Source organism: Biomphalaria glabrata, chromosome 4, assembly GCF_947242115.1.
Source record: "Biomphalaria glabrata chromosome 4, xgBioGlab47.1, whole genome shotgun sequence".
Lineage (NCBI taxonomy): Eukaryota > Metazoa > Mollusca > Gastropoda > Planorbidae > Biomphalaria > Biomphalaria glabrata.
In genome coordinates, this window is record NC_074714.1 from 39,581,670 (window position 1) to 39,604,532 (window position 22,863).

The following is a 22,863-nucleotide window of genomic DNA, read 5'->3' on the forward strand; positions in this document are numbered from 1 at the left end:
TCTATCACGTGACCAAATAGATTGATCCCATTTAATAAAATAAAAACAAAAAAAAAACCCGCGAAAAATAAAGTATATCGAGCCATTAGATTAAGATTAAATTATTATTGTCTTATTCTAATTTCTTTAAAAATAAACATTTCTTAAACTAGATCTAGGTAATGTATAGGCCTATATATATATATATATATATATATATATATATATATATATATATATATATATATATATATATATATATATATATACGCTAATTAGATCTAGGTAACCAAAAATAAAAGAAAAAATTTACTCTTAATGTAGGCTTTTCTAGAATAGAAGGGAAATAGATTCGCAATAAAATAAAATAATGTAATGTGATTACAACAAGCAAAATATATAAAAAAAAAAAAAAACTAGTCGACAGGCGGCGTAGCATACGCCGCTATTTTGCAGGGTCGGCCTTAGGCCACTGCAACCTAAGCGACCGCATTGGGCCCCGCACTTTCATAGGACCCGCGCTAATTCTAGGTGTATAAATTATTAAATTAAACCATATTATAACTTAAAACAGATTTCCCGCGCCCTCCTGTCGATTTACCAGGAGCTCTCGAAATTATAAAATATACGAAAAAGTCCTTAAAATATACGGAAATATATAGACAAAAATTGTTTTTTGGGGTGTCATTCAATATGGAAAACGCCAATCCTACGCGCGATAAATAAAAACGGCATTATGCATTAGCCGTAATGTGTAATCTGGTTAAGGAAGCTTCTCGCGCCTCAAACTAATGAAGAATTTCTTAGAGGTCAACAATTCTCAAAGATAGATTGAAACATTTGAGAATTCTTGCTGCTATTGAGCGTGATCTATGTAGAAAACAGAAAACAGTAAAGAATGAATAAAATGCATAGACGAATTTATTTTCTAATACAAACTCATAAATTTCACTTATTATCCGCTTCCCTACCCAAACTTGGCCCCGCGAAATCCGTTTTGCATAGGGCCACACAATTGTTAAGTCCGACCCTGCTATTTAGTGACCAGTAAATATACATAGTATGCCTATATTACTTGTTCTCTTTCCATGACTTCTTGGTCACAATGGTTAAGTCCGGCGCTGCTATTTAGTGTTTGTAAAATGTTTGTTTGTAAAATGTTTTACATGTTTCGGATGTTCCTTCAGAGTTGACGATAGTTTTCTTCCTAGTCCAAACCTCCCGCAGAACGAAGGGGGATGGGAGCAGGCAGGGTTTGACAGTCCAGCGCGCTGCCATCCGTAGCGACGTGTGAATACCCACTTGTTCTCTCCCCGCTGTTTTTTCGTGGGGTTACTATCCGCAGAAATAAGAGTGATCTTTCCTTTACTTCTTGCTCGTCCAAACTGTTGAGCGAAGAAGAGAATTTTAGGCCTATATACAGATAGATACTTAAAAATAAAACAACAAAACTTATCTGAGTGGAAAAACTCCATATTTGCAGCCATATATATCTCATTAATGTAGAATATATCTCCCTTTTTATATTAAACAAAATAATTAATTACCAATAATCAATTAACGAATTCATGTTTTCTTAGGTACAATAAATAATAGTGTAAACTTGATCCAAGAATGGGTGTGCTAGAAATAATGTGTTCAAAACTTTACCAGACAGAGTGAGTTGATATAAACTTTGTAATGATCACAGATGGCCATGGTTGTAAGAAGTGAGTTTGGAGACTTAGATTCAGTTTAGACCTCAAGGTAAACCCTACATTTATACACCAGTGTCTATACTAGGATTCAACCTACAAAATATGACCATTCATATTTGCTGCTCAACATTCAACCGAAAACGCTCTATAAACTTTATCTCTAATTATAATAAGTATGCCTGTTATCTTATCTTATATTATATAATACAGACGTTATTTAAAAAAAAGATGAGGATTACGTCCTACGCGTCATGCATTTAGTCATGCATATTAACCAATGACATAAATTCTGCCAAGTCATTGGTTTTCATGGCTAGCTCAGGCAACCCATTCCATGCTCTAATACCACTTGGGAAGAAGGAGCATTTGTACAAATTTGTCCTAGCAAATGGAACGAGGAATGTGCATTATCTTTGTGTCTTCCCACTTGGGAAGGAGCATTTGTACAAATTTGTCCTAGCAAATGGAACGAGGAATGTGTATTATCTTTGTGTCTTTCTGAGTATTTTATTAGATTTTGTTTTTGTATTTGAATATTATGGTTCAGTGTTTTATGTATAATTGCTACTTTACTTTTGAGTTCTCTATCCTGAAGGCTTTCTAATTTAGTGATTTTACTAAAGGTGTCATTCGAATCTAGTCAAATGTGAATATTCGTTTGTTATGAATCTCACTGCTCTATTTTGTGTCTGTTCCAGTTTATTAATGATTTCTTGAATTGAGGGTCCCAATCAGAGAATGCATATTCTATTATTGGCCTAACCAAAGTTAAATAACATTTTAGCTTTATGTTCTTATTTGATTGATAGAAATTTCTTTTAATTAACACTAAAGCTTAAAATTTGTTTGATTTTTTTTATAGTTTCATCAATATGGGGATTCCATGACAGTTTTCATTTATTATAACTCCTAAGTATTTTGCACTGTTGGACCCAGGGCCGCTTTAATGACATCAAATAGAGCTTTGCTATTTCATGAGTGGAGACTGTCTTGGATTCTTCTATCCAAATCAGGAGAAAAAATTACAGATTAAACCAAGCAGCTAGAACGATGGACAGAACACTACCTCGAAGTCTATGCCACATAGAATACAGTAGACGATGTCGCCCTGGCTTCTCTACCAGATCTTCCAGTACTGTAAAATGTTTGTTTGTAAAATGTTTTACATGTTTCGGATGTTCCTTCAGAGTTGAAGATAGTTTACTTCCTAGTCCAAACCTCCCGCAGGACGACGGGGGATGGGAGCGGGTAGGATTTGAACCCTCGACCATCGATAAATCCGAACGACAGTCCAGCGCGCAAACCTCACGACCAGGCAGCCATCCTACTGGAATGCCTAGATGAGCTCCCGAGCCTTAGTGACCTCAAAAAAGCAATTAACTGCTTAAAAAATAGAAAATCTCCTGGGAGTGATGGTATCCCAGTGGAAGTAGTGAAAGTCAACGAATCACTCCTGCTCCCTGAACTCTGTATTCTCCTCTGCCGCTGTTGGGAAACAGGTCATGTCCCACAGGACATGCGTGACGCAACTATAGTCACAATATACAAGAACAAAGGGGATCGGAGTGACTGCAACAACTATAGGGGTATCTCTCTCCTCAGTATAGTGGGCAAAATCTTTGCTAGAGTGGCACCATCCAGGCTGCAAGTGATAGCTTCTAGAGTCTACCCAGAGTCTCAGTGTGGATTCAGGAGCGATAGATCCACTATAGACATGATATCTTCTCTACGACTACTGCAGGAGAAATTCAGAGAGAGAGACAGACCCCTTTACATTGTTTTTGTTGATCTGACTAAAGCTTTTGACATGGTCAGCAGAAGTGGCATTTTCAAACTCCTGAAGAAAATAGGTTGCCCTCCCAAACTACTGAAGTTAATTGAGTGTTTTCACGAGGAAATTAATTGTACTGTCAAATTCAATGGAGCCCAATCAGCACCTTTTGAGGTTTGCAGTGGTGTCAAGCAGGGATGTGTGCTCGCACCTTCTCTGTTTGGCATATTCTTCTCCTGTCTACTGCATTATGCGTACAGCGACATAAACGAAGGTGTGTTTCTCCATACAAGATCCTCTGGAAAACTATTTAATGTATCAAGGCTGCGGGCAAAAACCAAGGTTAGGAAGCTACTCGTCAGGGAACTCCTGTATGCTGATGATGCAGCTATTGTGGCTGATTCTGATATTCAGCTACAGTCCATGGTTGACAAACTATCTGCTGCTTGCCAGAAGTTCGGCTTAAACATCAGTCAAAGCAAGACTAAGATACTTGTCCAAAACACAAACACTGCACCTCAAGTAAGCATTAATGGCCAACCACTAGAAATTGTTGATCACATTTGTTACCTTGGCTCCATCATATCCAACAACACTCTACTGGATAAAGACATAAACAACAGGATAGCCAAGGCAATGGCCACCATGTCACGGTTGCAGAAAAGAGTCTGGGACAACATATTGCTGACAAGCAGTACTAAAACCCTAGTCTACCGGACCTGTGTGTTGAGCACCTTGCTGTACGGAAGTGAAACATGGTCAACCTACTCATGGCAGGAAAAAAAGCTGAATGTCTTCCACCTCCGATGCCTAAGGCGGATCTTTAAAATAAGGTGGCAAGATAAGATAACCAATGAGGAAGTGCTACATAGAGCAGGATGCCAGGACATCCGCTCTGTTATCAGCAGCAGACGCCTTGGCTGGCTTGGCCACGTTCATAGAATGCCAGTAGGTCGACTTCCACAGGACATCCTGTATGGCGATCTAATAGAGGCAGGAGAGCCGCTGGTCGCCCACTTTTACGTTATACGGATGTATGCAAACGCGACATGAAGCTCTTCAAAATCGACACTGACAACTGGGAAGAGGTGGCACTGGACAGATCCACATGGAGAGAGAGCATAAAGGAAGGGTCACAGATTGCAGATGTCATTCACAACAGAAGCAGAAAGAAGGGTGAAAATGCAACGGCGCCTGGTGATTAGGCCTATATATGCCCAACCTGCGATCGCAGCTGTGTATCAAGGATTGGCCTCTTTAGTCAAACAAGAAGTTGCAAAGGGAAAAGATCGTCTCTCGAGACGTAAAATGCCACAGAGAGTAAGTATTTTACATTTTTAGTTTGTGTTACTGGTTTACCATGAATAAGGTAAGTGGAATTAATTTGTTTAAGTTTTTTTTTGTTACTCTTAATAACTGACATTTTTCTGGGTGGAAAGACATGCTCCAATGTGATTCCCATTTCTGTGATTCATCTTTAATCTAATTCTCTTTGTAAAATTTCTGCCTCAATAAATAGTGTCAAAGTAACTGAAAAAAATAGAAGCAGCACTTTATGTTTAGCTGTAGACATTTCATATAAACAAAATGATGGAGGCATTTGAACATTTTATCTGATATTACAGCACTCACTTCTTATGCCATTTAATATAATTTCAAATATACTGCTAACTGCCAACAGAAATAGTTTCAAACACTGAACTTGAAAATTACTGTATGTCTTTATTATTATTTATTTTGTAATAATGTTAAGTTCTTTAACCTAGATATTATAAGTGGCATTTACTTTTATGGATAAAACATTTTTAAAATAGAAAAATTAAGTTTTTAAAAATAATTTCTTTAATGACATTAGTGCTTACTCTAAACCTGTAGTTCTAATGTGAACTAGCTCATGCACTTAGGATCCATGCTTATTAGTGTGTCATAATTATACACTTACTAGCATTACCCTCCAATTACAACCATTGATTTGTTCCCATGCTATATACTGTTTATTTTGCCATGAACCCCTGCCATTTTTTCCTTAACAATATAATGATATAAAGTTAAACGCTCACCCAAACATTACTTTGGCCAGTTGTACAATTATTTTCAAAGACACATTGACAATCTAATCTAAAGCTTTAAACTTCATACACACACAACTCCCTTCTAAGGTTAGAGAAAAGTGAAGCTTCTTTGACAAAATTTAATGAGTTTGTTAATTGGGCAGCACAATGTCCAACAGCCTTTATATTTCCTTCTAGAGATGTCAGGTATTCATAGGCATGTGTGAAAAACAGAACAGCCATCATTATATCTTGGAAAAAAAAGTTAAATAAGAAAAGGTTACGAGTCTGAATTTGAACTTAAGCCTCCATCATGGAAGGCCAACATGTTTTGCCACTGAAATATTCAAGTACTTATAAAAAAAGGTTTTATAAGTCTATTGATAGTTTAAAATTTTTAACGAGTAACTTAATTCTCTACATTATTATAATTATTGTCATGGGTTGCCTGTCTCTAATTAAGTACATTTTCCATATAAAACAAAATAAAATAATAACAAATAATTAACTAATTGGTTAATTTTTTATTGATTCATGTGTTGTCTTCGACAGTAAATAATTGTGCAAAGTTTCAACTTGATCCTTGGAAATGAGAGAAATAACCTGTAAAAATTTTGACCAGAAAAACTTGATATAAGCTTGCTAAAAGTTGTGAGTTCTAGTGGAAAGTTAGTCAGGAGCAGTAACTGAATGTAAATACAGGAGAAAAACATGAAAAAGTTTAACAATATCTGAATAGAGTCAAACTATTTATAAGAAAAAACTATTCCTGCTACGCACAAGTAACAGGTTGGAACAGTACATTTTCTTTTTTCTTTAGAGTTTAGACATAATAACACAGAATATCTCTTGTCACACTTAACTGAGAAAAAGTTCATAATTGGCAGAAGTTTGATTATTACAAATGTAAAAATTATATAAATTAATTAGCATAATAAGTATACAATAATGGATACCAATTTTTATTGTGGCTTTTAATTGCCCTGATGATATGATAAAATAATCATTAAGATCTATTATAAGAGAATCTAAGAAAAAATTATAGAAATAAGATTCTGTTCTATATCATATAATATCTATGTGATCACAATCAATCAGATATTCAAAGTATAAGGGTTATTAAATAAGTTCAGATCACTATACAGAGAGAAGATACAATGCCAACATTAGAAAATATCAATATTAAAAATAAATATCCCATAATATATATATATATATATCAATCACTAAAACTGTGCAAAGTTTCACCACACATACACACCAAATAGCTTATAGCAACTAATATCACCACACAGCCCTTTGCACTTCGTACAATGTACAAACAAAATAATCACCTCTAAACATAACAGTAAATACATACAGTTTCATGATATTTAAAAAAAAAATGAAATGAAAAGAATTTGGTAAATTAATTCTTCACAAAAAAAAAAAAAATGTGAAAAATGGATGGAATACTGACATTTTGTCTTTGTTGGATCAGTCTAATTATTGTGAGTTTTTAAAAATCTTTTAATGAAGTGATCTATCTCAGTAAATCATTAGATTTAATGAAAAAAAATAAAAAAAAAACTTTACTAAATTAGTAAAGGAAAATGGTGGTAATTTAAAAATCAATAAGAAATTTTCAATGATTTTTGTTTAAGTAAGGGACATTTTAAAAATGTCTTTTAAAGTTATACAATTAATCTACAGGACATTAATTATTAGGTATACTACCAAATTACTTAAAGATAACTTGTTCTTGATCAAATTTAAAATTTAGCACTAGCAAGAGAATATAATTTTTTTAAGTTATTGTCTAAAAATAATTCAAACTATAACAATGAAATAAAGTTCATTTTGATCTCTAATCACTTTTGTTTTCTGCATTACATTAAGCTTTACGCCTGACCCTCCTTTTCTTTTCCATTTTTCAAAAAAAAAAATGTGTGTAAAGTCACATTACAGTTGCTGTAATGTACATTTAAAAATTGTTTTATATTTTTGTCAGACAGCTTTTTTAGCTTACATTCTTAATAATTCAAAAAGAAAATACTTCAAGACAAAAACCCAAAACAACCATGCTGCATATAAACCTATCGACAAGAAAAACTTATTTGAATAAAATAGGCAAGAAGATTTCTATAGCAGTTAAATAATACAACACAGTGTTCTTTCAAAATATTTACTACTTTTTTTTTCCTTGCAACTGTTGACTATAATTATGTATATATAACTGAACTTCTAAAATAGTATGTACACTATTAAAAGACTATAAACGCAGATAATAAATAATTGAGTAAAATGCAGCTGCAATACTGATTAATATTTTTTTAAACTTTTTAAAACACTCAAGCTGCTTTGGCTACAACCATCTTGTACAATTATGGAAAGTATTTTATATACATCATTACCCTCATTTATGTATTCAACCATGTTTATTTAATTTCTTCTGGTTTATTTCCACTCTTGTACATTAACCCCACTTTTTGTGATAATTTTTTTTTTTACAAATTTTAATGGAAAATTATACAAATTGTAAACTTTCTAAAACTTACTAAAAATGTTTGTTGCTTAAAAATTACACCAGAAATGTATTTTACTTATTCATCAATTTAATAAAAATAAATAAAAATGTTTTAACAAATACTATTAAAGTAATATAAATGATGTATCAAAAAAAATTCAGATGTTTAAGGATCCATGCCATCAGGTTGCAGATCTTTCCTATTTTGTAAAGTAGTGCCACTTAGCAATCAGAATTATATATTTGTGTGAAACATTCTAACATTATGTGAAACAGCAGACTTCAGCTTTGTCAACATTTTTATCAAGCAGTTCAGTTGATAGCCAAAACAAGTCTGAAAAAAAATTAATGATATATTACATATTGATGGTTGAGAGCTAATACCAGGATCAAAATACTTTATAATAATTATTGCTATGATTTCAAAATTCTTTGTGGTAGTCTGGAGTTAGAACACAAAATATTGAGAATTGTTAATTGAAACAGTTATTGCAGAGCATATTTTAAAGACAGCTTTGATTACCAAAGTGAGTGAAAAAGGCATGTGCTAATGAAATATGCATAGAAATTAAGAAAGAAGTTGAAAACTCACATATCTCTTAAATGTGTAGAACTTTAAGAAATAGTCAAAAAGGGGAAACATACATAACCGAGCTGGTGTAAGAGTAATAATGACAAAAAGATTGACTGGGTAGTTTCATGTGTGTGCTGATGCAGTCAGAATTATAGACTATAAGAATCATGATTAGTTCTAACAACAAAAAAGTACCAGTATACAAATTTGATGTGAAATAACTTTACATAATTCTTAAATTAATGTATTCAAGTAATACCAATGATTTAGTATATAATAAATTTATAATAATTAAAAATGAGATAACTTAAACTATAAGGAAACGAGTTAAACAAATCTGAATTTCAATTTAAACATTGTCAAGACACTGACCTATACATATTATCATTTGAAAGGCTTGCGGCCAAGTGTGGATATAGAAGAAGCTGAAGAAATACTTGATGCCCGTCCAGATTTGCTACTGGCAGATGTAGATAATCGACCTAAAAAATATTTAATAACAAACCACTCAATGAATATAAAACTAATTATAAAATTAATAATTGCTGCATGCTCTGCAACACTATAGCCTTAGCTAATGCACAAGCTTTTATCTCATTAAAAAGACAAGCCCAATAATAAATATTTATTTTAAATGTATCTTTTCATCTTTTAGTTAAAATTTGAGGTGTGTCAGAAAAGTAATGAGAACTGATTTTTTTTTTTATTTACTAGTTTTTTTTTTTTTTTCAAACATCAATGTTATCCCTTTTAAAATATTTCACTTGAGCAGCTACACACTGATGGAGATGTTGTTCCCACTTTTGGTAGCAGCACTGGAAGTCTTCATCATGACAATGCCCCATGTCACACTGAATCTCTGACACAGAAATTTTGACTTCAAAAGGCATTCCTGCTGTGCCCCAGTCCCCCTATTCATCTGACGTCAGCCCCTGTGTTTTTTTCCTAAACTGAAAAATGTCCTTAAATGACATTGTTTTGTGACTTCAGAAAACATTCTTAAGTGTGTAATGGACATTCTGAAAGTTGAAAAAGTTCAACAAGTTCATTAATGTTTTTTATTTGACCTGTAAAAGTATTGTTTGTGCAAAATGTCAAGGTCTTTGCAAAACAGACTTCACATTTCAAATACTTAATAAACAAAATCTTTTTTCTTCTGAGAACACAAATAAACCCCCATTGTTACTATAGAATTAGCAATGATATAATCTATTTAGCTAAAAATAAAGGAAAGCAACTATGAAGATCTCACAATTGTGAGTTAGACTCTGCAACCAACATATATAAGACAACTTACTTCCAGTGCTGCGATCTGTCACAGAAGTGTCCAGATAGCCACAGAGTTTATCGATTAATTCTGGTGTAAAAGAATCCTGGGTGGCTGGCACTCTTGCAGTTGACTGTGCTTTACTTTTAGCACTTTTGGGAGGCTGTGCGACTTCATCAAGTACAGCTTGAGGGACGGTACCAGTGATTAATCCTTCAGGGAACATTTTGTATGCCACTTTTAATCCTAATTTAAAAAAAAACATGACAAAATAAATTAAGCAATGCCAATTTTAACAAAATGTTGGACAAGAAAAGTTGAAAAATTAAACTTGAGCATAGCGTTAGAAAATTAAATGAATCAATACAGCTATATTCTTTAGTCAGTAGCCATGTATTCTTCAGTTCACAGTTACTGTAGTTAAAATAAAAAAAACAACTCTATAGACTCAATAAGTATACACTTATGTTATTGATGTCAAAGTCAAGTATAGTTCTAATGACTTAGCATTAAAAACATCTCTTCTAATAAACTCATTAAGTTTACAAACAAATATCTTACCCCCAGACAACATAAACAGATTATCATATCCTCTCTGAACTAATGTAGTGGCTGCCCTGTGACACAATCTCTCATCATCGTCATATAATACTATAATTTTTCCCTGCTGATTTTTCTGCAGTGGTTAAGGCTACTAATAGTACATAAAAATGTTACTCTATTTCTAATATACCCTCAAAATGATTTTATAAAGCGGTAGGGTGTACGCTTTAATATAATCAATACTAATTATTTAACTAATGTAAAAAAGATACAAATGCCAACATTTCTTTCGTCTCATAATTGACAGACCTTGCCAACATTGCCGTTGGGTAACTTTGAGCTAAAAGATAAAAAGCAGTAAAATTTTAATAAAACCATTTAAAGGTTAAGAACTTCACAATACAATAAAGATGTCATTGCTTTAAATACATTTTGCTAAAGGTAATGAAATTAAAGAGTAATAACATTATTTTACACTAACGAAATTCTGTACAATGTAAAAGAATTCAATTTTAAAGTTGTAAAATAATATTGAAAATTTATTTTTCTTTTTACAGGATGTGTAAATATGCGATAGCTCAAACATATTACCATTAATATTACTGTTAGCAGTAAAAATAATACATTACCAGTGATAATATGGCACTCATCATATGCATCTCTCTCTCTGACATCCAAAAGTAGATATGGACACAAGTTGCCCATCATAGGCAGTGATTTATTTGAAGGCTTTGGAGTCTCAAGGTCAATTTCACCAAGTCCATTCACAACCCTGAAATTTACAATTAAATTGTGGCATTGAAGAAAGTTTGCAAAACAACAGGGCCATAATCAAACTCAGATGTAACATTTGAGAAGAAATAAAATAAGAATTGACATTTATAAGTGACTTCTTTTCTTTGTTTGTGTGAAGAGTGTCTATGAAATGGTTACAGAGTTAATATAAAAAATTAAAAAAATTTACTTTAAAGTAACATAATGGTGAAAATTTAATGTAGTTTTTTATTTTTTTTCCCCTCTGAGGCACCCATTTTTACTAATTCCAGACGCGTTTTTTTTAATAAACCTCCTCACAAGATTTAGTTTTAAGATTCATCATAGAGAAAGCACACTTTTGTAGGAAATGCTCATCATTTTGGAGTCTAGTTCCAAAGAAAGATTCTGAAGTGTCACCTAGTTCAAACCAAAACTTCTGTTCCAGCAGCCTGTAACGTCACGTCCTCACTCTAACAAATACTGATTTGTTGAGATCGTCTTCCTGCATGCTACTCATCAACTAAAGGGTGACTTCATTGTTTAAATAGCTATATAATTACGTATTATGTAGAAAATCACACTTAAGCCTTAAATTTGACTTCTTCAAAAATATGAATAAGATAATGTTACAATCTCACAAACAGCACAAATGGTATTCAATCAAATGTATTGAAGTGAAACTAACATTCTTACTGGTTTAACAAAAATTACTAAATCTACATGACAGCAGAGCCTAAAAGAAGTATAAAATTTCTGCAGAGCCATTTTTTATAAATTTCTACTAAACTTTCATGATGGATCAAGATTAAAAAATAATGATGGAAATTAATCAGTAAATAATAAATAACAATTAATCCTAGTTCACAAATGTGTAGGTAAACATTACTATTGACTACAAAAAAACAACATAAACAACCATATCTTTTGTATAAACAAATGTCTTGTGATGTTCATTGTAAGTTTTTAAGCTTTATGTTTGGTATTGTATGACTTTTTTTTTATTAACAAGGTGAGAATATCTTATAGTAAAAAAGTTTGGTACCATACAGAAAATCTAATATTATTTTTTACAGACCAAAAGTTAAAAAATAGATCAAACCATATCAATATTTAGTAATTTTTTTTTTCTATTTTTCAAGTTTTTCTAGGTAAGAACAAATGAGAATAGGAATAACTTACTGCTCTAGCCTTGACCTACTTGTTTCACCTTCTGAGGCCTCTCTGGCTGAATCTCCAGCTCCATTTTTCTGTATGTTTGCTACTTCCTGGTCAGCTGTATCTGGACGATCAACTGTAATTAATAATGTATTTTAAAATAATTACTCATCTAATAAATACAGACAAGAAAAACTGTCAAATTTGATATATTGTCTTTACAAACATTAGTTTATGCCTATTTTGATTATTTATTTTCAACCATATTTTATCATTATTATTAATGAAAAAAGTGAAGTACCCCTTTCAGACCTTGTGATCTATAGGGCAGATAATGTAAAGGTTATCTGTTTCTGTGGCCTACGGTTAATGAGGGTGTCATGTGGCCAGCACAACGACCAACCATCTTTACTTTTACCGACTAATGTCAGATACCGATTAGAGTTGGATGGACTCGGGGCATTAAAAAAAATTAATTAAAAATCACAGCCTTCACCAATCAGTTTAGAAACTAAGTGCTTTACCACTCAGCCACCATGCCCCAATTATCATTAACAACATATCAAATGTAAATGTCTTGAAGATATAATATATAGTAAATAAAAATATGATAAGAAATACTATTATTCGAAGAAAGAAATCTTCACTTATGCTTCATAAAGTAGTATACTTACATTGAAGGTCTGTGTCTCCAGCTTTAGACACATCCTCATTAACTGTATCTAGATCTGCTATCTGGACTAGCTTTAAAAAAATAGACAATTCAAAACAATCAAAAGACACAATTTAAATTGGTTATAAATAAACAAATTTAATTTTATTTTTATAGGTTAATAAAACAGTATTAATTGCCACTTAATAGCAAAAAATATTCTTCAAATATGTAACACATCTGCATTAATATGAGTAGCTACACCAAGCAGAAAAAAAAAATATTTTTGACATGTTCACATTGGTAATTTTAAAATAATAAAAATTGTTGACCTACCAATTGAACAAATGTTGAAACTTTCATTCTTTTGAAAATTTCATCCTTTCTAAAATTGTAGTCTGAAAGATTAAATTGAAATTTTTTGTAATAAAGAATATTAGCATGTTAAAAGATGACGATTACTTAAAAAAAATTGCAACAAACAGTCATTGTTGTAAAAAAACAACAAAAACATTAAATACAGTTGAAGGTCTTACAACAAAGAGCACTTAATAAAGATTTTATTTTACATTTAAGTGCTTAATGTTGTCTATAATATTTATAAGTATAGAATAATATTTTCTATATATAATAAAACTTACTTCTTTTCAGCTCTTCCATTTTCTCAATGTACTTTGTGACACTGGCACCTAAAAAAAACACAATTTTATCATCATCATATATTTTTAAGAACACCCAAGATTCTTTGATACCACTCAAAAAGAAATTTTTTATTGATTAAGTTATTACATAATTAATTACTATTTATATAAATATATATATATATATTAATTACTAATATATATATATATATATATATTATACCTGTATCAATTGTTGAACGAACATGTTTATATTTTGGATTTTCTGGAATTTTTTTATCCATAGGCTGGAGAAAATAAAATTGCAACTTTTTATTTGTTTATAAGCAAATGATATCACAATGCTATCTATTAAACAAGTCAGACAGTCATATTCACACATTAAGTCACACACAAAACTGAAACATAATTGACAATACAAACATTATTTGATGAGAAATATATCATTTTTACAGTCTTTGTAAGAGAAAAATGAAGATCTTTGTTGACTTGCTTCATGATCTTTATTTGAAGTTGAACTACTGTTATGGAGTGTGTGTGTTTCAATGGTGACAGTGAGAAGAAGTAGGTGATTGGTTGTTGGCTATCCAGTGTGAATGATGCAATATAAGCAACACTGTCATAAGCTGTCTTGGGTACGCCAAACAAGTCCAGAACACCAGAGTGAAAAGACATGTTTTTGTAGTGAGTTTCATATTATTATTAAAGTTGAATACATTTCATTTTATCTAAAGTTGAATTTGTCTAAATTGTAATAAAAGTTATATTTAGTATTGTTCACAAAGAGATTATTCAAGTTTTATAAGTTAAAATATAATTTGCCTACAGCATACAGTTTCAACAAGCAGTTTGGTACTACATGTCCATGACCCTCAACAACAATTAACTCCTTGTAATATCTGATAGCTAGTGTAATAATGGCTGAATTATGTAAACAATGTATGTTATAATAATCAATGTGTACTAATGCATGAAAGGAAATAATAATTTGGCTGGAAGAATCAGGTTTCTGTATATGGAAAGTAAATATGAATGTTGTTAATTTGTATGTTTAAGAAGTTCCTTCAGAAATGAAGATAATTACATTATCAATGTAATATTTTTTTAAACATAGAGATCTATATAGTTTCTGTATATTAAAAGTGACTCATCAAGGCTCATAAAACAGAAATTTTGAGTATAAAGCCCTTGACACTTACAGCACAATTTTATGCATATTAATTAAAACTGTCAGTAAAGTAAATAATGAAGATCTAGATATAGATATACATATGAAGATTCTAAATCTCAATTGATGTTTTCATTTTTTAAAAATTATCAAAACTAGGTAGGCCTACATCTAGATTTAGCTTAGTTAAATGACTTATAGACATAAGGCTATATCTAAAGACTAGATTTATTATTTTTTAAAAATTATTTATTGCATTTTAAAATATTTTTATCTTTTCAGCATGTTAAAAATGGCGTTCGGGGTCCGCATGTGGCCTGCATGGCCACCTCAAAAATTATCAAAATAATGTTGAACTATTACGCTGGAAAATAAAAAATGACAAGCTACTTGAATTGAAAAATAGTATTTGTTAAACTGAAAAACGAGAGTTGAGTCTGCAGTGAAAGCAAGCTACATTTTGTCAAACTTAATTGAAAGCCATAGCATATCATTTAGTGAATGTGAATTTATGAAGGAGTGTGTCATTAAAGCTGCTGGAAGTAATTTGTCCAGAAAAGGTGAAAACATTCAAAGAAATAGCGTTAACTAGGAACACTGTGGCAGATAGAATAAATGACATGTCAGTCAGATTGCGTGAACAATTAAAGAACAAAATAGTTATTTTGAATTATTTTCATTGGCTCTTGATGAGTCAACTGATGTAACACAGTTGGCTATATTCATAAGGGCCTGTGACAGGAATTTTGAAATACATGAGGAGCTACTTGAGTTCTGTTCTATGCATAACACCACAACAAGAGATGATGGTTTTGAGAAATAACAGGAGGTGATATTGCAGTACAATTTATCTTTGGTAAAGCTATCTAGTCTAACAAGAGATGGCGCACCACCATAAAATGAAATGGTTTTGATGCAAAGCTACTTGCAAAAATAAGAGAGACTGATGCTAATTATATTTTGCTCATTTTCAGTGCATCATTCACCAAGAAACATTCTGAGCAAAGCAATTACAGTTTCAAAATGTCATGAGACCAGTTTCAGTTGTTATCAATTGTATTCATGCCCGTGGTTTAAATCCTAGCCAATTTTCAATGTTTCTGGATGACTTTGGACACAAATTTGATTGTGTTCCCTACTACATAGAAGCCAGCTGGCTCTCCTTTCATAAAGTATTGAAGAGATTTTTGGCACTGCATGAGGAAATTGTATTGTTTCTGAACATGAAAGGTGAACCTTTGAACATTTACAAACTGACAAATGGGTTCAGGATTTGGCATTTACAGTTGATCTCACTGGTCACTTGCAAGACTTGAAATCGAAACTTCAAAGTAAAAACAAAATTGTCACAACTATATATGTGTGATGATGTGAAGTGCTTTCAAGCAAAATTACGACTGTGGATAAACCAAATATGAAGAGAAAATCTTGTTCACTTTTGAACTTGTCAGGAACTAAAAAGATTAAAATTCATGACTTCATTTCACACAAGCAGAATTTTCATTGTTTTTATCTCTACTTTCATTTGCTTCTGAAAATGCTGCTGGTAATGTGCAACTAGAGCTTATAGAATGACAGTCAGATTCTAGCTATATTTGCAAGCAATGATATCTGTGAGCAGTTCTTTTCCATAATGAAAGCTATAAAAACATAATATTACACCGTTTGAGATTATCTGATCAAAATTTGTCATCAGTGATGAAAGTGTCAGTGGCAAACAAACTTCAACCTAACATTAATAAACTTCTATCCCAGAAAAGATGTCAAGCATCAGGACAACGAAAATAATGTGTAAACATAGTAATTTTTAATAACCAAAATGTACAACAAATTTAGCTAAGGGAGAGGTATGCCATTGATTATTGTATTCTGTTGAAAATCTATTGTATTGATTCTAATTTACATAATGATAAAATAAACTAGTAGGCTGTTTTGCAACTGATTTTTGGCTGCCGCCCCTCAGGTCATGAGTCATAGTAATACTAATACTAAGTTTTTATGTGGCCCATACACCTTAATTTAATTGGCTTAATGAGTTTGACATGCCTGCTCTAGATTAACTAAGACTTAGACTAGATCTAGTCGACTTAGACTTTAGATTAGTAAAATGTTCTAAGTTCTAAAGATCATGAGTTGATTAGACTTCCTAGAGTAAGAGTAGACTCTTCAACTCGTGTGTAATCATGTAGTTCTAGTAGATCTAGTCTAGATAAACTGCATATAATAATAATTGCTATACAAGATATTTTTGAGAAGTATTAGATGTTTTGTATTTTATTTATAATTTCTATTAAAAATCAATAAAAAGAAGAGACATTAATTTCAAATCTATATTCAACATTGATTTACATTGACACTTTTTCTATTTCGAGCAGACATCTTGTTGTGTGTAGTTACCAAACTCAAGATGGAATGTAGAAGAAAGTCTGGTAGTTGTGTCCCCTTTCTAACACTGAACTATAAAAATAATAAATATAATTAGATAAAGAAACACTAGAAAGGGGCACAGTGGGTGTCAAAATCGGCCCACAAATTGTTTGCCATATGACGGCATCAAATCATACCCTTCCACAAAAGCATTATGTAAAGTTTAATAATGTATCGAAAGTAGTTAGCTATATGAATAAAGTTTTAGATGATTAACTCCATTACCACATGAATAAAGTATAACACTTGGAATCAGAGGCGGCCTTAGCAGTGAGTGGGGCCCTGGGTGAGTGTTATGTGCGGGGCCCTGAGAGGTAAAATTAGACTATGTAGGCTATACGGCATCACATCACGCTTACGGGCTAATTCGCATTTAACGCTGTAAAAAATACAATACGGTAGGCCTATATGTTCGTTTCTAACACCGTAGGCCTTATTTTTGTTACAAAACATAGTAACTTACGTAGGTTCCGTAGGTTTACTATAGGCCATATGACTACATTTCATGCTGTATTGTAATTGTTCATTTGTTATGCATAGGCCTAAAAGATTTTGACTTTAAGGTTAATAAACGTATATTAACACAATCGTCATCCCAACAGCTACATATGCATGTGAGACATGGAAGTCATCTGCCAAAATTGAGAAAAGACTAAAAGTGGCTCAACTAAAATGGCTAAGACGGATTTTAGGAGTCAATTATAGAGGTCGGGTTTCAAAAAAGGAAATCCTTTGCCGAACTGGGAGTCGATCACATAGTGAGGTTATGACAGAGCGTCGCACGAGGTTTGCGGAACATGTTCTCCGAAAAATGAACAACGCATAGGGCTACCATGAGTTGCGATGACTTGGAGGCCAATACAAGGAAAGCGCAAAGAAGGACGTCCTCGTATAATTTGGCGTCACACTTTCATGGATGACCTCAGAGCAGTGAACACCAGGTGGGAAGAGACTTCAGACATTGCCAGCGACAGATTTTGTGGAGACAGCTTACCGCCCAATGCACATTAGTAAGTAATGATTCAGAAACATTTTGCATGAAAAATCAACAAACTAGATAATAATAATATCTGCGAAGTCCGCTGTAGTCGGAAAGTAACTATTAATTACGGAGGAAACCAGAGCACTCGCAACAAAACTAACACTTGGGTGACCTACCAAATAGTTGCTTAGACAGTCATGTACCAAAGACACTTTTGATCTGCATTGATGTTATCAGAAATCTTTTCTCAAAAGAATCTTAAAATCTACACACAAGCAAGTTCCGTCTATGGAGGGTGAATATTCTGCACGTAAAATTCTGTCCAAATCCATGTAGCACTTTTTTTCCATTGAGATAAGTGCTTGAACTACTATCGATAGCAAATATAAGCGACGCAGAAAAACCTTTATAGATTCTCTGTATGACACCAAAAAACGTCATTGCGTGAGCATTGCATTTAGTCATGTCTTCTAAAACAAGTTTAAAATATAGCAGACGCAAGGAGAGTAAAACCCATTGTAAAAGACATCTACACTTTGTGGCTAACACCGACAGGTCATAAGATGCTGTCTTTAACGAAACTGAACGTGGTATTTCAAAGCTCAAAAATGGCATGTTAAGAGCTTACATGGTAATTGGTACTACGAATGCTTCAAAGTTATTGAGTAACAAGTCATAGTTTATAAGAACTGATCTGGTTTTCGAAGCTGAAAGTGACTATAGAATCTCCGATCGGTTGCCTCACTTGCCACCCCTTAAGGCCACTACTGCTTGAAATTGAGAATCTCTTAATGTTAAAGAATTCCTGCTACCATATACATTTACATATAGCCTACATGGTCTTGACATTTACATTCAAGGCGTCTGGAGATCCTCCATCAACGAACATATTGTTTATGATTTAGTTTCACTCATTGCCATTTTCTAAGGCATATGGACTTCAATTTACAAACACAAATCTTCATCCTCTATCATTTAACATTATTTCACAAATGGCAGAGTGGTTAAGTGGTTCCGAACCTGGAGTCCTGGGTTAGAATCTCGGTGAAGACTAACGGTTACCTGACTAATGTTGGGGAAAGTAAAGGTAGTTGGTCGTTGTCCTGGCTGCATGACACCCTGCTCGTTAACATTTGGCCAAAGAAACAGATGACTTTAACATTAATTGCCCTATGGATAGCAAGGTCTGAAGTGGAAACTTTACTTTACTCACAAGGTCATATATTTCTTTGTCAATAACTTGGAAACCTAGTTTGACAGTCTGCAAAGCCTCTTTGTATTTCGACTTTTGTCTATATCTTTGTCGTATTGGCATTAGTGTTTCTTATGGCGTTGAGCCTGTTCATTCATAAATGCTGTCATCATAAGGTTGATGAATCTCTGATGCCTGCGAGGAAACATTAATAATTTTACTAATTTTTTATTTATTTTTTGCACAGGATTCCAGCAATAGTTGCTTTTTACCTGACTTATTTTCTGCTCCTTCTTTTTCGATTCTTTTGCATTTTGATTCCGCTGCTACAATGTTCAATATAATAATTGTGATTTTTGAAGGACTTCGTAGCGGGACCAATTCGAGATCATGCGACAACTCCACCTAACCAATAACAACGTTGTTGCTGGTTCCTTTATAGATTCATCCGCATATATTCACTTTATATACACTATAAGAAATAAAGGCCTTAAGTTTCTTGTTTATCGTTTAGTATGTATATGGAATGGAGGCGCGGTGGCTGAGCGATACATCGGTACTAATGCTTCCGACACTGGCGGATCCAGAACTTTGGAGTGGGGGGGGGGGCGACTTTTTTCCAAACCCTAGCCCTAACGCCCAGTAAACCCTAACCCTATGCATAAACGTGCGTACAGCACACACACACACATATATTATATCATATATATATATATATATATATATATATATATATATATATATATATATATATATATATATATATATATATGATAATAAAAAAAAGCAGGATTTCTCAACCTCCGGCGAAAAGCAAAACAACTGGGGCAGCGCTATAAGGTTTCCTAGTGGGGCTCGGGGCGAAGCCCCGAAGCCAAAAGCGTTTTCTTGCATTCTTCAATGCAGAAACGCATTCTCCTGGCATCTACTGCTCATTATTCATCAATGGAGTTCTGGGCAAAGCCCCGACGCCAAAAGCGTTTTTTTGCATTCTTTACTGCAGAAACGTATTCTCCTGTCATCTACTGCTCATTATTCATCAGTGGGGTTCCGACGCCAAAAAAGATTTCTTGCATTCTTCACAGAAGAAACGCACTCTCCTGACCAAAGGCTCATTATTAATACTATTAAAAAAGGACTTTTCAAATAATGTTGTACTTGAAAAGTATTCTAATATGAATTTATAGGCCCTTAAATCTGGCGGATCCAGGGGGGGGGCGGTAAGGGCGATCGCCCCCCCCCCCCCACCCGCGAAGGGGGTCCGGACGACTTTTAGTAAAGAAATCACATAATTTCTATACTAAAATTCGTCCGCCCCACCCGTCGACCGAGTGGGGGGGGGGGGGCGATCGCCCCTACCGCCCCCCCCCTGGAACCGCCAGTGGCTTCCGAACCGTAGGTACCGGGTTCGAATCCTGATGGAGACTGGGATTTTTAATTTCGTGACCTTTCTGCACCTCCGAGTCCACCCAGCTCTACTGACATTAGTTGGGGAAAAGTGAAGGCGGTTGGTCGTTGTGCTGTTGTGTTGTGCTACATGACACACTCGTCTACCGTGGCCACAGAAACAGATGACCTTCACATCATCTTCCCTATAGATTACAAGGTCTAAAAGGGGAACTTAAGGAATCGACGTCTACTAGAAGCACTATATACGATACGAATATAGGGTATTAAAGACAATGCTTTAGATTAGTATTAGACCTAAAATGTTGTTGATTTTATTATTTTTTAAATCACGAAGAGTTGCTTTTAAAAAGAATATTATAAAATCTTAATACAATTTACTGGCATTCATGTGTCCTTTTCGGTGGCCCTACCGGCCCAATCGGGTACCGGCCCACCGGGCATTTGCCCTAATGCCCATATAGCCTGTCCGCCCCTGGACATATGGGTCCCGGATTATAGATGCCATAAACAACAGTAGTAGAAAGAATGGTGAAAATGCAATGGCGCCTGGTGATTACATATGCCCAACCTGTGACCGCAGCTGTGCAGCAAGGATTGGTTTCTTTAGTCACACAAGAAGTTGCAAAGGGAAAAGATCGTCTCTTTATTTATTTGTCAACGAATAGGAGAACTGTGAACACTATTAGAAATGTTGAGCATATGCCTCTTAAGATTGATGTGCATGATAGTCTTCCAAAAATGGTGAACTTTTGTTTTACAAAACTATAGAATGTAATTAAAATACAATATAGGCCTACTGGCAGTTTGTAGTCATCGGTCAATAATTTAAAATTGCATGTGACGCATGGTCGTCATAGTTTGTGAGCAGCATAACGTGTGAGCTTAGGAGACAGTCTTTTTGTTTTTATTATTTAGAGGTCTGAAACTTTGAAACACACGATGTATATCAAGTAGGCCTATAGCTAATCTTTAACATAATTCTTACAGTTGTATATTAATCTGACTAATGTATAACCTACACATTATGGAGATATTGTAAGAAAACATATATGAAATATTGCACAACAGACTATACAGCCTATCTTAGCTTCCTAGTTACCAGTTAATTTGAGATGATGTCAGTGTTAGATTCATCCAATGGCGTACAAATACGTAAGAGCCTAGTAAACTGTAGTATACGAATTTATAGTTATATTGTTCAACGAAATCTCTTAAACATTCATATTATATATAGATGTAGAATAATTTAGAATCTAGATTAGATCTAGATTTATTCGCAGTTCTAGATAATAGAATAGATCTAGAATACTACACTAGATTTGCTGATTATGGTCTATATATAATAGATTCTATACTGTATATAGAATCTCTAGAGCTAGAACACAAACAATAGGCCTACACACACTTCAAACAGATAGGACAAATTTGTACAAATGCACCTTCTTCCCTAGTGCTATTAGAGCATGGAATGGGTTGCCTGAGCTAGCCAGGAAAACCAGTGACTTGGCAGAATTTAAGTCATTGGTTAATATGCATGACTAAATGCATGACGCGTAGGACGTAATCATCTTCTTTTTTGAAGTAACGTCTGTATTATATAAGATAAGATAACTGTTACAAATTAAATGCTCTCTGCAGTAAACTAAGTCATTCTTATAGATATTTTAAGTCACAATACAACTTAAGTAGAAATATTAATGGTATATTAATATTAGATACCAATGGAAATAGTTTAAGTTAGATCTATTTGGATGAGGCCTATTTGTCAATCTCAATCATAGACATAAAATATATATATGATCTCAAGCTATGTATTTTTGATCGTTTTGTGTTTTTCTAGTTCAGAAAAAAATATAGAAAATTCCCATTGTATTTGCACACTTTCGTGTAGGCTACATACGTTTGTTTTTCTCGACAAACCATGGACAAACTATGGACAAACGAATAAAATAAGAATAAAATGCTCTTTTTTTTTAAGCTTATATGCAGGCTTTTTTAAAAATATGTAGCCTATATATAGGTATCATGGGCGTAGCCAGGGGGGGGGGGGGTTCTTGGGTTCAACCCCCCCCCCCCGAAATGAAATCCCCCC

The 22,863-nt window shown here is 33.4% G+C and overlaps 1 protein-coding gene across 4 annotated transcripts; it reads right to left on the reverse strand.

Annotated features, from left to right (window-relative positions):
* Positions 1-6,002: 6,002 nt before the first annotated feature.
* On the reverse strand, positions 6,003-22,606 carry LOC106056027 (centrosomal protein of 41 kDa-like). Of its 4 annotated transcripts, XM_056026765.1 has the most exons (14): positions 22,491-22,589; positions 19,383-19,556; positions 17,110-17,217; positions 13,816-13,879; positions 13,593-13,640; positions 13,288-13,349; positions 12,974-13,043; positions 12,324-12,435; positions 11,018-11,160; positions 10,661-10,728; positions 10,407-10,521; positions 9,876-10,091; positions 8,951-9,060; positions 6,003-8,338 (listed from the first exon to the last, which is right to left on the reverse strand). In XM_056026765.1, the coding sequence occupies exons 2-13, from the start codon at positions 19,482-19,484 to the stop codon at positions 8,963-8,965; spliced, it is 1,206 nt and encodes a 401-aa protein (XP_055882740.1). In that variant the 5' UTR covers positions 19,485-19,556; positions 22,491-22,589; the 3' UTR covers positions 6,003-8,338; positions 8,951-8,962. The 4 variants fall into 4 exon arrangements, with proteins under 4 accessions (XP_055882740.1, XP_055882742.1, XP_055882741.1 ...); XM_056026767.1 differs by lacking the exon at positions 19,383-19,556 and having other exon boundaries at positions 22,491-22,606; XM_056026766.1 differs by lacking the exon at positions 17,110-17,217.
* Between the last annotated feature and the right edge of the window lie 257 nt (positions 22,607-22,863).

Excerpts from the sequence above, each read along its gene's own strand:
- LOC106056027 (XM_056026765.1), bottom strand. The coding sequence starts at position 19,484 with ATGCCAATACGACAAAGATATAGACAAAAGTCGAAATACAAAGAGGCT. Across the intron at positions 13,641-13,815 it reads TCGTTCAACAATTGATACAG|GTGCCAGTGTCACAAAGTAC; the intron begins GTATAATATATA and ends TGTTTTTTTTAG. Across the intron at positions 11,161-12,323 it reads AGTAGGTCAAGGCTAGAGCA|GGTTGTGAATGGACTTGGTG; the intron begins GTAAGTTATTCC and ends TGTAAATTTCAG.